The sequence below is a fragment of the Notothenia rossii genome, assembly GCF_949606895.1.
Source record: "Notothenia rossii genome assembly, chromosome: 2".
Lineage (NCBI taxonomy): Eukaryota > Metazoa > Chordata > Actinopteri > Perciformes > Nototheniidae > Notothenia > Notothenia rossii.
Genome location: NC_136904.1, coordinates 17,226,623 through 17,242,766, shown reverse-complemented (window position 1 = coordinate 17,242,766; position 16,144 = coordinate 17,226,623). Strand labels below are relative to the sequence as shown.

Below are 16,144 nucleotides of genomic sequence, written 5' to 3'. Positions count from 1 at the left end.
TCACATTTATTTGAAGAAAAAAAACAGCACAGTTTTTTTTAGGGATTTTTACAAAACCCTCAGTTTAGAGTCAAACTTCCTGGTTAAATTAGTACATATTACTTTCCGTATGTGCACGGTTTTCCTCTAACCCTTTAGCTGCAGGATCTTCCACCTTTTTCACTACAGTTGCTAACTTTGTCTGTTGGCTGTAGCGTGTATTCGTTATATAACAAATCAAACCAAAAAGTGATTGTTGTGACTTCAAATAAAAATCATTGGAACAGCAAGAGTGAAACAGTACATTTCATGTGTGTGTCGTCATATGATCCATGGTTAATATAAAAACAGTTATTACAGCAATTTAAAGTGTGTACCGATAGAACTGCTGGCAGGACCTGTGGGAAAAAAACAAGTTGTAACAAACTTCTGTTTTCCTTTACGTTTTTAATTTTTCTTTAGATTGCTCTGTAGAACAAATGAACATCTGTCTTTATTTTTTCTCTTGGCCAAATGAGGAATAATTTGGATATCATATGCAAGTCAATTCTGTGGAAATAGATAATCCAATCACTTTGAAGTTATTCTATCTGACACAAGGGGAATCATGCAGCTCAAACAGGAAATGATCATGTTTTTCTCACAGCTAGCTATTTTACTTTACTTAAAAAATCCACAAATGACAGCTGAGAAATACCTTAAAAAGACTTCAGTATAATGTCACACATAAATAACAGTGTGAACTACATCATTTGTATATAACAAACTGTAATCTTTAATGCCATTTGCCTGTCAAAACATAGAATTAATTTTGATTGCATTATGAGATCTCTAAAGAAAACAAAATCAGTCTCAATCAATGAGAGCTAAAGGGATGTTTCCTTCAAACCCTCACTGACACAAAAGCAGGGAGGAAATATAATAATTTGTTGAGGGAGTTTGGGTTAGTATGTAGGTGTGCCAGCGAAATGAGACTGTGCAGATCAGGCAGCTGAGTGCAGATTGTTGGACCGCTTGTGTACAGTGTAGAGCTGTTCCAAGCACGTACTGTTCACACTACACATGCAAGTTTGACGCAAAACGAGTGTTTAGAGCCCCAGTTTTATCACAGTTGGTCAACATTGTTGCAATTATGATTATCTTGCACCTTGAGTCCAAAACCACTATGAGGCATAATATGAGGTTGTTGGGTTGATGAGCACCACTCCTGCAAGGCCAAAGGGAAACTGTACACCCACTCGGATTAGATAGGGTGAGGCTGTGGTTTCCTTTAGTATACATTCCTTGCCACGGGTGCTTTCTGGACAGTGTTCCTCATGTAATTAGTTGTCCATCTTTTAAGGGAATATATCACATTTTTGCATCAAACCTGTGACTCTCCAGCTCTACACACGTTTTATCTGAATTTGGTTAATTGCTCTTTTTTTGTCCAAACAGACTGTATTGTTGACTCTTCCAGTTCTCATATATAGACAACTATAAGCAGCCACTGCCAGATTAAAATGTTAAGTGTATCCACGTCACAATATGGCATCTGCTTCACTTTCCACAAAGCACCAGGATTGATGGAAACCGATCTCACATTTACAGCTTCAACAGTCATTACTGTCCATCTAATAAAGTACACAGCTTTGTGAACATATTGTGGTTTTAACAAATAAAAAATGATTGCTTGATCATCGTAACACAGTTTAATAGATCTGAAATGTTGAACAGCCGCCAACCAAAGGTCCGTCTCCCGGAGGAGGATGAAAAAAAAGAAGTAATTTTCATCATCAAAATGTTCACAAACCCTGTACTTTCAACTAAACTGACAAACCTTGGGGGCAGATCTACTTTGGTCCTCCCATGATGGACTGGATGCTAGTGACTCATTATTGCCTCCTGAGGTACAAGTGGTACTGCAAGACGGGACAAGCCGGGGCTCGTTGTTGAGCATGCTCACCTCAGAAAATATCTTTGCAACACAACATTGGACACTTCTGCATATTTTGTTGATAATGTTTGTGTTTATTTTTTATGATTCAACAACAATTCTGGTTGTATTTTACAAGTTGCACATTTAAACGTTAAGATATGCTGTCCCGGGACACTTGCTGAAACATCTCCACACCAAGTGATTTTGAACATTCCCCATGCATGTCCTGCTTAGCTTAACCTGTTGAGAAACACATGAAACCTTCATAATCATTAGAAATTATGAAATAGGACTTTGTAGCGGTGACATAAAAAATGACAAAGGTGATCACACAGCTAAGTCATGTTATATTAACTGTGTATTCACAGCATGAGTCTGTCCTGACAGTCTTCACCTCTATTCCATCTATAACTATTTCAACTATTACAAGTCACCATCATTTGTCATCATTCATCCCTAATGGTAGAAAGATTTGTTGTTGTGACCTCCTATACAACAGTTTGTTTAAGTCTGAAGTTTGTTTCAGGACAAAAGACTGAGTCTGGCTTTGTGTCTGTTGCTGTTGTTCAACATAACTCCGCGTTGCAAAAATGCCTTTTTGATAACCTGACCTGAAGACAGTGACATAATTATGGTTCAACAGGATTTTCACACTAATATTGGTCTAAGTATTATACATATTTTTTTTAATGCTGTGTTTTTCAACTGATCAAACTTTAAGAAGAGCTTTAACAGAACATGTTAAAGCTCTTACCAGCACCTGTCTGAAGGAGCACGCCACGCAGCACGCAAAGAAAGTCACAGGGGAGCGCCGGCTTGTTCTCTCCTGCTCACACAACTCCTCCACACTCTGCTTTTTATTAGCCGGTGCCGTGGCACCTGTAGGGCTGAGACAGGGATGTATACACAAGACATCCAGGACCATCCGCATTCTGTCATGTTTGTTAGAGTGTGATACATTCTGCATTGGTCATGGCTCTCTTTGTAATGTTGTTTTGTTTTATACTGAAAGAGAAGAAAGAGCAACAGGAAAGAAAACAGCCCTTATGAAAAGTGACACTGTGATAATCTTCTCCCGGCCATTGGTATATCAGAAAACATCTAATTGGAGTCTAGTAGTTTTGAAATCTAGTTTTTGATTGCTAACTTCGTGGGACATTTATCATTTTACGAATTGTATATGTGATCATGAAATTTGCTGTACACTGTGATTACTTTGGATATGTGCCAGCTGCAGCTTTTTAGCCTCTTGTGGATAGTAGTTTGGGGTTAATGGCTACAAATGACTGCACAGTTCAGTCCTGCAGCTCTTTTGCAAACGTTATTTGTGAGCTTTATATATTTAGATGTTAGCGTTGTTTTCCTTTAAGCTAAAATTGTAATATTAAAGCACCTAACAGTTAACTCAAACTTTCTACACCAAAGGAGGACTTTGAGTGTGGCTGTCCTTATGGCCACATGTAAAACTATTGCAGTAACATTTGTGTGTGAAAGAAATTTAAAGTTGTTTTTTTGCACCCCACTCATCTCAATTAGAAGCAGAACAAGTGTACACATTGTTTTTGAATGGAGTGAAAAATAAGTCATTGCTGTGTCTAGTCTGTTATGTTTTCACCCATCTAAATCCAATGTTGTCCTCGTCACTCTTGGCACATTGAAATGTCAGCTGGAATTTATTTACAGAGTGAAGGAAGTCATCTAATAGGAGGGCGTAGCTGCCTGTCCGTCTGACAGCTTCTCTCAGAGAAAACAAAACATTAATACATAAATATGGTCTGGTTTATCAGACTCGTATCCATCCATCCTGTGGGGCCGGCTCCGCGCTGCAGAGTCTGCGCTGCAACGTTCTGCAATCAAAAACACCTGGCCGCGGGGCTTGGAATGGTCACAACATTACAGCATATACACCAGCCAACTACTCCATATAGAGGCCCCATAATTGTTGGACTGAAGAGGATTTCTGCCTTTTTTTTTACAGCATACTTTTACTATTGTTGTAAGATGCAGGACCCAGGGCCAAACTGCACCATCCAGCAGACTCTATGAACATCCTTTTACAAACAAGCAGGGATTACCCAGAAAGCAGCATTACGCTGACTCACCAGGGCTGTGAGACTCTGCTGGCATGTGAAATCAAGTGAGCTGTCCTTCAGCTTTAAGTGATTTCCAACACCCACACATGTTTGTTTCACACCTGCAGCACAAAAAAAAAAGATTTGGCAACTTCTTGGATATTACTGTATTTTACCGATATTTAAAAGAATTGGCAGGAGGCAGAATGGCTGAGTTTACACTTCTGGTGCTTGTTAGTCGGGGTGTTCTCAAATAAAGGGGCATGATTTCACTTAAGCAGTAATGAAAAACAATATTATGTTGTTTTGGTCCGCCCTGGTTTCTGGAAAGCTTTCGATTGATGTCACAAACAACATGGGCCAAGAAATTATACCTTAACACACTGGTACTCGGCTTGATTGCCACAACTGACATTACCCAGAGTTTTATAATCCTTCGACCAGGCGATTACTGTATACAATACACTGAGTCATCTACAATGTTTTCCAATAAATGTGCATCAGTTTAACGGGAAGGCATGGCTAAGACATTAAGAAGGTTTCACTGAGATCAAGCAGATCCACCCATCAAGATATATAATGAATGAGTACAAGAGGTAGCTTTATTGCAATGTGGAAGATCATGACAAATGTCACATTTAAAAAGTGAGGGGCATAAAGAAAGAAAACGTGTAGAACAGCAATGCGTGGGGAGAAAAAAAAATGGCACAAAAGTGCATTGTTGTCTTAACATTAATGGGGATGCAAGAATAAGAATTTTCCTCCTCATTATGACCAAGCTGCCGGGCAGGGTCTCTGGTTTCTCCCCCCTGCCGGGCCCTGGCACCCCCGCAGCATCCCCACAGAGACGGCTTCCTTGCCGTGATGAGCTTTTGACAGGCCCCAAAACAGCCTGCTTAATGCTGTGCCAGGCCAGACATGGAGCGGCTGGGACGCTGGCAGCTTCTTGGCCCACACCATGCATCACGGGCCTCAAACCATTTTACCCCTAGTTTTCCTTCCCTCCCTCCCCTTCCTCCCCTTCCTCCCTCTCCCCGCCCTTTCTTTCTAGTGCCTCAGGATTGTTATGCAAAGCTTCCCAGGCAGATATGTGGGAGTTCTGTTGGAGCACAGATGTATCCAAATCATATTTGTACAATCTCTTGTCCTGGCGAGGGATGGGGTGTCCGGGCTGCTGTTATCTGCGGCTGAAAAGCCAGGTGCGAGGCTGGAGCCACTGAGGTACCACACCGCTCAAATATGAGAGCCACTATCTGAAATCTTAGAGTCATTTTAGCTCTTTGTCGCAAATGAACTGCTGTCAGCTGTTGATCCTTTAGATTCCCTCTGAGATTGTGACTTTGGCTATATCATCTAAAAACACAATGTCCTATAGTTGCATGGCTATTGATTATATTCACAAATGTAAAACATCCAGAGAGAAAAGAAACATTCTTGGTGAGGTGTATTATGTCAGTAAAGATATTTGTTTTTAAAGGTTAAGCATGGACATGAGGATGAAGCCTAAAAACAACAATACACTACTGCCATCCAGTGTTGAACTATGAAGTTCTTGAGGAGAGTCCATCTGCTGAGAGACGTGACTACACAAGGATAACTCATTACAGCTATACCATGCCTTATCCATTTGTGGTCAGTTTTATGGCTTTTGAACTGTAAATATTGTTCCAAGTAGAAGGAAACACATAATGCTTCTGTTGTGACATGCTTATGTCACTGAAACTCTAAGGGATGTGTTACTGTGCTTAGATAAAACACAAATGAATCAATGTGTTGGAGGAGAAATACGGACCAATCGTTGTCTTTCATCAAAATAGCATAATAAAATAGAAGTGTGTGTGCCTTTGGTTAAGCTTTTTTAGATTATTGTAAGCATATTTTGTTTCTGAAACAGAAACTGAAACATCCACTTAAAGATGTAATTTGTTATTGACGTCACCTATCACATTCAATTCATTTAAAGTGTATGGAGATGTGGAAGAAAGGAGGAAGTAGACATTGTTTTAAGAAAGGTGTTAGGCATGTGCTGCTGTTATAAGGGATAGAGAAATCAGCCTTTTCTCTAAACAATACTTGAAAGTGTGAAATCAAACAGGGCTGCTGAGATTTTCACACTCAACAGTTTACCACGTGTAAAACCAGAAAACAAGCACTCGATACGGCTGCCCTTGACAACACAGACTTTCATTGTTTTCCCAGAACGTTGACGGTTAAAAAAATGACTTTGTGTAATGAATTTATGTATGTGTTAGAACCTTGAGGGACTACAATTACAGAAAAAGTGATTGTTTTGAATGTAAAGTAATGATTACATTCAAATAATCATATGTTATATTGTATTAGCAGTTGGTCAATCAAATTTATTCTATATACTTTATATGGACTATTCTTATAATCTATAGATATACACATTTTTGCTGTTAATGTGTTTTTCTTTTTCTCATCCAGATGTGGAATAGTATAAAGGACATTTGTTAAGTGCTACATTTTGTGGCACTCAAAAACTGCCAGAATCATTTTAGTAGAGAAAGCTGCCCACGTCACTTCTAAAGCTTTGCAATGACACAAATCTGGTTATATGCTGTGTGCGACGAATCATGAGACAATGTTTACGAGGTGATATATTGTGATTGTAGAAACTGTGAAGAACACAGCACCATGTATATAAAAATGCTTTTTTCTGCATTCAACCAAAGCATTAATCAAATTCCTTGTAACATCAGCACTACTTTGAGAGGGCATATATCTTTGCAAAAAAATTATTAACTGAGTTATTTTTTTAATATAAATTATTAATTAAAAAAATATATATTGTGTTTGATTTCTGTGAAACACCTGGTGCATTTCAGCATCAATGAACAGAACATGGCCTGATTCTGATATACTGTAATGCCATTGCTGAGTGCAGTATTTAACAGACAAACACAAGCTCTGGCACATTCATATGCAATAAACTAACCATCTCTGGTAAATGTTAAAGAAAATGAATGAGAAAAGTTAATCTTAAGAATGTAAAAATGCAATAAATCATCCCCCTGACTATGTTTTACAACCGGCTGGCACTCAGTTCAAGGCACCTCTGTCTTTTTCTTACCTTCAAAAGATTTACCCATCAGTCAGGGAATATTTTCCTACGGGCCGTGCTGGAGAGACAGCTGCAGGACTCTCATGAATGTTGCAGCCACATATCATGCTTCCTCGGGAAGTCAACAGTCATGACATGAACTATGTGCGAGCTTCCTCTCACACACACATTTCACGGTGAGATAAGTGGAGACCTCAGCACAGTCCTGTCAGGAGAGTATTTACTTTCCTCGTGGCTGCGTCAAGAGAACACACACACACACACACAGCCACATATGCACTGATGTCACACACGTGCAAAAGTTTGCTTCTCATTCACAGCTCGAGGCATTTGCATATACAACATTTGTTCCGACTTTCACACTAAAGAGCTGACTTGTTTTTCTTTAACATACTGTGAGGTTTGTCTTGTTAAGAATAGTGAAATACATTTTAAAATATCAGTGAAAGAAACGTTTTTGAATGTTTTTTTTTTTTTTTAAAGTTAACTTGATTAAGTTTTTGTTACTGCTGAAAAGTACATCTGGTACTCAAATGCCGTTCCTGCACTTTACATGTTATGATTTTTCTTCATACCCCTTCTATCTTTAAGATATAGTTACTATTTAGATAAAAGATGATAATCTTTATAATACCAAACCAGATGATCCAACTTTCTTTGGCCTGTGACCCGTTATGTAAAACTTCAAACTATAAATTTGTGTTGCATAACTTTTCTTTCCTCTCCTATCTCACGACCCCTCAGATTTATCTCATGACCCTTTAGAGGGCCTGACCCTTAGGTTGGGAACCATTTGACTAAACTATTTAATTGTAAGCTATAGAGTAGGTCAAATTAATTCCACCCAAACTATCTAACTATCTGTGATTTTTACATTATTGCTTTAGTGACAATAATCTGTTAATGTCAGATGTAATTCAACTGTCACAGAGGATATTGTGCATTTCTACTTTTAATATTCTAACTACACTTACAGGATACTATAGTAAAGGGTTAGAATACTTTACTCACCAGTGTTCCCAGTGCATTAAGAGGGAGAGCTGGTTCTGATCGGGATGAGGAGATATGCTGTAACCTTATCTGCAGAAAGCTGCTGTGTGCTGCATTATTTCATCTCATGTGCCCTAAAAAAAGACAAAACATCAGAGAATGGAAAAAGCATGACCTCAGACTTTGTAAACTGGCAGATATAATCCAATCATTCTGCTGAGGGCCTAACTCATGTTTAACGCCAGTCTATACATCATACTGTATATCTAATTTAAGGCCGGGCTGACTGCTCTTTGAAGAGGCAGTTTTCAAATCACATTCCAGTTTTTCCCTCCCAAACAGCAAATTATTTCTACTCCCGCGAGACGTGTGATTTCGGACTCAGAGTTGGAGCAAATCACTTGCAGACTACTTCACGAGGAGTTTATTAATCTGAAACAAGGGGTCTGGGAGTCAAACTGAAGTATAAACAACCTCATCATCAATGGACAACGTTTAAAAAAAGAAGAAGCTTTAGGCGCTTTCACACCGCAGTACTTTTCCCACAAAGGTTCATCAGAATTTAGAACTTGAACCGGTGAGAACTCTTTAGTTCTCATGAACTAAATACAGATCGCGTTCACACCAGAGATATAAAATAAGAGATATAGATACATAGAGATATTTCTCTCTAGGGCTCTGGTTCACACCGGAATAAACCCCTGGGGGAGGATTAGTCAAATGAAGCCGCTAACGTCACTTCTTCTGTTTTGGGTTTACTGGCAGGCCGCAAACAACTTCACGGCGTGTACTGCCACCCGAAGTCCCCGGCCGGAAGTCCCCAGAGTTGGGGACTGGCTTCCAAGTAAATCGCCAGAACGCCGACACCTCCTCCTCTCCACCGCTCTCATGTTTTCTTTTGTGTTTCCATAAATTAGTCTCTCTGCGTTTCTGCGCTGGGCTAATGCTAATGCTAATAATGCTAATGCGAGGATAATAAAATGGCGCCTTCACAAAACTTTTTTTGAGTTGTACGTGTTTTACCGGGCGTGGTTTGCATTCCGCCCAGCCAATCAGACATATGAACCTTTTTCTACCACGAAAGTACCTGCTCTCTAGCAGGGACGGAAAAGGGGTAAAAAGGTTCTCATGAACTAATTTGAGTTCCGGCTCTTTTTGGTGTGAACGCGACAAAGTTGGAAAAGTACTGCGGTGTGAACGCGCCCTTTACAGAATTGGTTCCACCTCAACAACATCCACAGACTCAGGTTTGACGCCATATACCACAGAGGGAAGCTACGACAAAAATGTGCCCCATAATTGGTAACAGTCTCTGAATTTATGTAAGCAAGGTAGGCTTTAATTAATCCCAGCACAGTGATCTTCTGCGGAGTGTGTATTTGTTTTGGAGCCCATCAGATACAGTGTCTAAATACACAGCAATCAGATGGTTTCTTTCCCTTTAAAACCCACCAATGACTCAGCAAAAATTACCAAAGGTTATCAGGGGGCATCTACCACCAGATTCTGACCTACATGAACACACCCTCAGTTCCCCCGAAATGTGCCTCAGAGCCCTATTTCCACCTCATTAAAATCCCTAAATCAGGCTGTTTGAATCAAGAAGTCTACAGGAGTGGGAATGGGTGATGGAAAGGCAGTTTGGAAAGATGCCGAACGTAACTGGCACGTCTTATCTACCACATATTAGCAAAGTTGAGAAATGGTATTTGCCATGTTGCATTAGCCTGCTGCCGTCCCATCATCGCCTGCCATTCCCAGCAACAACACGATCCAAATGCAGTCCAGATGTCTCCGCCATCGAGCTTCAATATTTCACTACCCCTGCATTAATCTTATCAAGTGTGTCACATATCCCTGCCTGATAGCATCTCGCAGGATTTCAGAAAACCTGCAGCTGACCACAGCTTCATTAGAAACTCACCTTCAGATTTATGTTGCGCATAGATTAACTAAATAAACTATCAATCTAACAATAAAACAGTCCGTTTAACATGTGAATAATCTGCAGAGGGTAAACAGTGTTATCTGAAGGTACTAGATTTACATTATTTGGCCGTTTTATTTGGCAATAATGTTCACAATGTTTTATTTTAGAGATCTATTAGGCCCATAAAATACAACAGTTTAATACTATGCATTTAAAAACATATTATAAAATGTGTATTATCACACAGCTTCTCAACATTCAAACTAACGTATATATGATGGCTAATAGATCATCAAGTTTTCATTCAAAACTACATACAAATGTTTTTGCCAGGTTAGAGTTCAGATTAGCCTCCTGCTGGCTTAATCCTGAAGCAGAGAATACTTTCTGTTAATGCTAGTAACCTGAGGCTTTTACAAAAAGTCACAAACCACAAAAGTAGTACAAAAACTATATAAAAAACTTTTTTTATTTTTGTTCTACAGATATAAGATTCTCAGCTAAATTAACACTTAGAAAATGAGACATGTCTTATGCCTTATTAGTCAGCAGTTTATTCTATGAAGAGAGAATATCTATTGTAGATCAATTTTCATCCTCACTGAAGAAACTGACGAGGCACTTTGCAGCGTTTGTAATGTAATCTGGAATCAATTGTATTTATTGAATTGTCATACACTTTCTGTAATACTTCAAACTGACCACTTTCTACAGGCTCAGGTCTGGAGTTGCAGACAGATCTGGAAACAGTCAGCAGTCTGCAGTCCAGTCTGCTCCACAAGCTGATGGGTTTTAAATGAATATAATTCACAAGGCAATTCCCTCATGATGATACATGTTTCAAATGTGCACCTAAGACTTGTAGTCGGCAGCAGGTATTATGTATTCCTGCAGGACACTAAACTACTGAGCCCAATACTGAATGACAATTAGGTAAGCTGGTTTCTCAACCCGCCATTCAATTTCCTGAGCCGAGTCGGGGATACCAACTATGCCTTCACGCGGTGTAAAGACTCTTTTCGTCTCTTAAGAATACTTGTCCTTGGAGGGAAAATCCTGTTTGATGGGTCCTTATTGCAAGGTCCAAAGCCTGTTTACCAGAAGGCCAAGCTCTCTCTGGTTTCCCCAGCTCCGGCCCTCCAGGGTCAGTCCTCGTCGGAGGAGAGCTGCGTTCCTTCGTCGTGAACCTCTCTGTAGGCCGCCATGGGGCCGCCGTCAGGAGTGTAGCTCCCCAAAGAGACCTTCAATCCCTCCGACAGTTTCTGGGCTGCCAGCTTGGCGTACAACTCCTGGAATAAAACACAGAGAAAAAGTTGACATGAATAGGCTGGTAAGAAGAAAACAAGCACATTATTATTAAGCAGCGCAGCCATTAAACCCTCAACAAAAGTAGAACTGATAATAAGCTTAACAGGTTTCTGTTTCAACAGCACACTGTGTGACGTTTGGCCCTTTCTTTGGATGTGATGAGACACACAGCGCCACACTGTCTGAACACTGCCCTCTACAGCTGATGGAGGGATCTGAAGTGGACTTTACTGCAATTGCTTCTCAATTACTCCAATGTACTTAGATTGGATTTGGAATCCAGGTCAAGTATAAACACCAAACTTACCATTGTCAATAAATGTTCCTTTTCAATTACATGTTTCATAAAATATATTTTTGCACATTGATGGCGGCCAGTATTTACATTTTTCAAGTATGACATTGTAATGAATATACAATATTAAAAATTGTATTTTTTGATGCAATGCAGTAAATTCTTAGTTATTGAAAACCTAATTAGTTTTAACTGGATAAATCTGTATCATACATTTGCTTTGAAACTGAAATACACTGTTGTTATCTATTAACCTTATTACCCTTCACATTATGATTGGAATAATTTTAATTGCTGTATGAACAAAGGGAAACCATTATGGCCCTTCCACACAGCAGCTTAAAAAAAATCTTGAAAATCTTGGAGCTGGGCGTGTCTGAAAGCTTGGGGATTTTTTGCGAGCAACGCGACCAACAACCAATCACATGAATCTCCCGCCCCCGACATAAAAAGCAATAACAATGTTAAAACGAAGTAAACTGGATATAAAATCCCCAAACAGGCGAAAACCTACCAGTTTCACCCACTGTCTCTGCCACCTCCCTCCATGCCTGGTTCCTCCGGTTTGTATCCCGGTAAGTTATTAGCGACTGGTCATAAAGAACCGGGTGATTCACTACCGCAATAACTAATTTCTCCTCCATTTTCAGGAATATAGAAAATGAACTGCGGTCTGGCTCTCCCAGCTTGCATGCGGTTTGATTGGCTAGCGCTTGTACTGTCAGATTTGCATAAACAGGATTTGATTGGCTGAAGCTTCCAGCTCAGCTTCAAAAGTTTTACATTGCTCAACTTTTGAATCCTGAAAATCTTCGCTTTGCTTCTCCACAATGAAGTTCGGCGAAAAGCGAGGCAAAGTGACAAAGTGAATGGGCCGAGAAGCGTTGGAAGATTTTTTTAACGCTGCTGTGTAGACGGGCCGTTACTGGTCAAATATATATATATCTATAATGTTTCTAACAGGAACATTGCATCTTATGTATTGCGTACCAAATTACATTAAGGCTGTGAAACATTTTGGCTTTGGGTGTGAAATATTCCGTTACTATAATTCTCCAGGATGCGGAGGACTCCAGCAAATAAAACCGCCTCATCTTTTCTTAGAATGAAACATCAATGGCCAAATATGTGCAAGACCACCTTTCTGATAAATATTAAGTGATATAAAAATTGCATCCATACTATTCACATTATAATTGTTAAAAAGATAAAATGAGGGTGCTAAAACAACTGTGAATAAAAAATAATGATTTCCGATCATATAAAACATTGTTCAGGGTTTAAAGGTCCCATTTCATGGCCATTTCCACTGATCATAATTCCATTGTTGAGGTCTACTAGAATAGATTTATATTGTGCAATTTTCCAAAATCACTTTGGTTTCTCATACAGCATCTCTGTAAACTACGTGTATTCACTGAATTTCACTCTCTGCCTTTAACGGCTCGTTGTAGCTCCAATAGCTCCAGCCCCCACCCTCCCTGTGAGCACAGTGTGCTCTGATTGGTCGGGACGTTGTGAATCGCGCTGAGCTCCGTGGAGGTGTGGTTTCCTTGTTTAGCGATACACAGCGAAACACAGCCAAACTCACCCTGAGCACACACAAAGTCATAGCCGAAGTAAAAACAATAAGTGTGGTTTGATATTGAGTAAGAAAAAGGTTGATAAACGCTGTGAGAATGGGTCTGCAGAGAGAATTTCGCCACGATCCCAACTGTCTGTTATCAGCCTGCAGCCAGGGAGGAGAAATCAGCAGAGCTGCATGCACTGAGTGTGTGTGTGAGGAAGTCCGTGGATTGGTCAATTTGGACCAATCAGCGGGGGCTTAACGTAACGGCTCCGCGGACGTAACGTAACGGCTCCACGGATTGGTCCATTTGGTTCCGGGTAACGCATGACATCATGAGTTACCCAGAAGAATCAATGCACAGTGACGTATCTCCAACGAGGCGTTTTGGGGAGGTATTTTCTGTGTTAGAGTTTTACTCGCTACAGAGTGTACTTTGAGGGTTTTTTTGACTCTGCAGACCGTTTACATGCAGAAAAACCTTCGTAACACACAGGGGGATGGGTAATAACCGGAAAAGCATGACATGGGACCTTTAAGTCTGATAAGCCCTTAAAATAATCCACCTGTTACTCAAACTTGAATTCCTTGCTTGTAATTTCATTCATTTTTTGAACAAGGCTGTTTTTGGTCTGCCAAATATTTGTAATTCACTTTGTTCGATTGCAACAATAGCATTCAAATATTGTTACTTCATCATGTTACTACCCAGCATAGTAAGGAGTATTTTTCCTTTGAGAGAAAATGTGCTTCTGGAATTATCTGACCCCTCCGTCTGCCTACACACACAGTGGATGCATAAGATAAGAGTGTGGAGGGCAGGGCTACACTAACCTGCTGCCTTCTGGTTTGATCCTGCTGGAGTGAGGCGGACTCGTCCAGAGACAGAAGCTTGGCCGGACTGTAGATCAGAGGAGGCATTTTGGCTGAAGTGATGTCATCCAGGTGCTTTCTGTCCCGCTCCCTCCTGGCCTTAGCTGATAGCGGTGATGAGGCTCCAGAAGAGTGGCTGGGTGATGAGGATCCTGATGGAGTGTTTTCGGGCAGCCTGAAAACACAGTGGAGAACATCTTATTTAAAATAAGAACTATGAAATAAAGCAAAAATAACACACTGTTACCGAATGAAATCTACATAAATGTATACGCTTTTTTGGTATATGTCAAAAGTTATTATAACATCATGAAAAAAAGTCAACTCACTGGTTTGGTTTAAATCTCTGCTTCCTGGGTGCTGAAGTGTTCTCCGTTCTTTCCAGGAGAGTAACATGGTGAGGCTGATTTGGTATTTGCTTTTTGAGAAAGTAATTGTCTCTTGCTGGGACGTTTACTGGTTCTTTGATTTTTAAACCAGTAGTAGTTTCAGACAGTCTGACCCGTTCAAAGGCCTCAACAAGGTCCCCGTCTTTCTTTCGCTCATCAGAGTTCAGAGAGGCCCCAGCCGCTGCCGTCTCCATGGTTTCACGAGCAGCTTCTCTGGAGTCAGACTTGTCCTGTTGCTCGTCCAAAGTGTTTCTTTCCTGCACCTGAGCTGAGACAGCATTTCCTGCAGCAACCTCACTTTGCCTGTGTTGTTGTGAGGCTGTGGGTGCGTTGGGGACACCACGTTGTGAAGTGAAAGCATGTTGGTACTTGGACTGTAACTCTTTCCTGGCAGCAAACACCAGGCTCTGTTTCTTCTCATCTTCATCAAAGTGTCCAATGGCAAGGTGCACTTTCTCTGCAAATTCTCTTATCTTTTTCCCTTTGTCAGGAAGACTCTGTAAAAACCTCCTACGAACAACACAAAAACATTATCTGATGTTTTATTCTAACAGTTGACATTATTACCATATGAGAGAGCCTTATGCTTGTTTACAACAGTAGAGATGATTTGTGGAGTTGTATAAAGCATCATCTTCTGTTATAAGAATGTCAACATACGCCACGAAGTCAAACATTAGTCACAAACTTAGCTGCAACTTCAGCCCTCTCGGGTATAATATATAGACGACACAAACTATGGATGATAATAATAAAACTCACGTGTTCGAGAGTATCTTTTCCTGTCGCAGAAGCAGTTCTTGGAGCTCCTCTTTGCTCTGTTTCCCCAGATCTCCCACCCGTCCCTGCCGCTCTGTCCACGACGAGGACATCACTGTTAGCTATTGACAGCTAGCATTAGCTAACATTAGCTACACACATTCACAAACAGTGTGAGCTAACGTCTCAGTAATACACGCTGGACATAAACTCTTACCATACGTTAACCAGCTTAAAAGTTAGCTGTTTACAGATACTTTTGAAGTTAAAGAGTTTAATAAACCTGTAAATGCGACAGATTTACTTATTCAACACATGAGACCACAACAATTCAATGTGGGACTCTTCTTCTTCGTGTGCGGAAATGTGAGCTGTAGCCACAGCGCCCCTGTTGTACAGGACAGTACTGCATCTCTTCTTCATGTCATCATGAAGAGGTCACGCTGAGCCAGGGAAGGTGATTTGCTGCCCTCTGTTGTTAGAATTCAGTCATTATTAACACTACATATAGATTTCAAGAGTTGTGATTTCCAAACTTTATCACAGACTCAGCGTCCAGATAAAAGACAATGCATTACACATATTACATTACAGACAACATCGCAATAACTCATGCTTAAAAAATAATAATAATATGTATCATACAAAGACAACTTGTCTCTGCAGTTTTGATTGTTAGCTTGTATTACTTTGTATTTTTGATAATCGAAATATGATGCATTAAGATAATGTGATGAGACATTAATTGGTATAAAGATATTTACATGAGATTCCTTGAGACAGTTTGTAGAGTGTTGACTCCTGCAACCATAAACATTTTACATTTGATACACCATTTTGAGGAATATTCTCATAGCGTCATTAAAAGGTACTCAAATTCACTGTAAGCCCTGTAAGCATGCATTTCTGTAGTTTTACCACAAGAGTGCATCATAGAGTGGCCTAACATCTTCACTCTGTCTGTGCCTTCATTTCCTAA

At 40.1% G+C, this 16,144-nt stretch overlaps 1 protein-coding gene and 1 long non-coding RNA gene across 2 annotated transcripts; both read right to left on the bottom strand.

Moving 5' to 3' along the window:
- Positions 1 to 1,976: 1,976 nt before the first annotated feature.
- Positions 1,977 to 8,718, bottom strand: LOC307028494. Its single transcript, XR_013804995.1, has 3 exons — positions 8,066 to 8,718; positions 7,064 to 7,289; positions 1,977 to 2,137 (listed from the first exon to the last, which is right to left on the bottom strand). It is a non-coding gene; the product is annotated as an uncharacterized lncRNA (long non-coding RNA).
- A 1,707-nt stretch (positions 8,719 to 10,425) lies between these two features.
- Positions 10,426 to 15,547, bottom strand: polr2m (RNA polymerase II subunit M). The gene is made up of 4 exons (XM_079663563.1): positions 15,169 to 15,547; positions 14,347 to 14,916; positions 13,979 to 14,192; positions 10,426 to 11,263 (listed from the first exon to the last, which is right to left on the bottom strand). Exons 1-4 carry the CDS (start codon positions 15,276 to 15,278, stop codon positions 11,120 to 11,122), a joined length of 1,038 nt encoding a protein of 345 aa, XP_079519689.1. The 5' UTR covers positions 15,279 to 15,547; the 3' UTR covers positions 10,426 to 11,119.
- Between the last annotated feature and the right edge of the window lie 597 nt (positions 15,548 to 16,144).

Excerpts from the sequence above, each read along its gene's own strand:
- polr2m (XM_079663563.1), bottom strand. The coding sequence starts at position 15,278 with ATGTCCTCGTCGTGGACAGAGCGGCAGGGACGGGTGGGAGATCTGGGG. Across the intron at positions 14,917-15,168 it reads GAAAAGATACTCTCGAACAC|GAGGTTTTTACAGAGTCTTC; the intron begins GTGAGTTTTATT and ends TGTTGTTCGTAG. Across the intron at positions 14,193-14,346 it reads CAGAGATTTAAACCAAACCA|GCTGCCCGAAAACACTCCAT; the intron begins GTGAGTTGACTT and ends CTGTGTTTTCAG.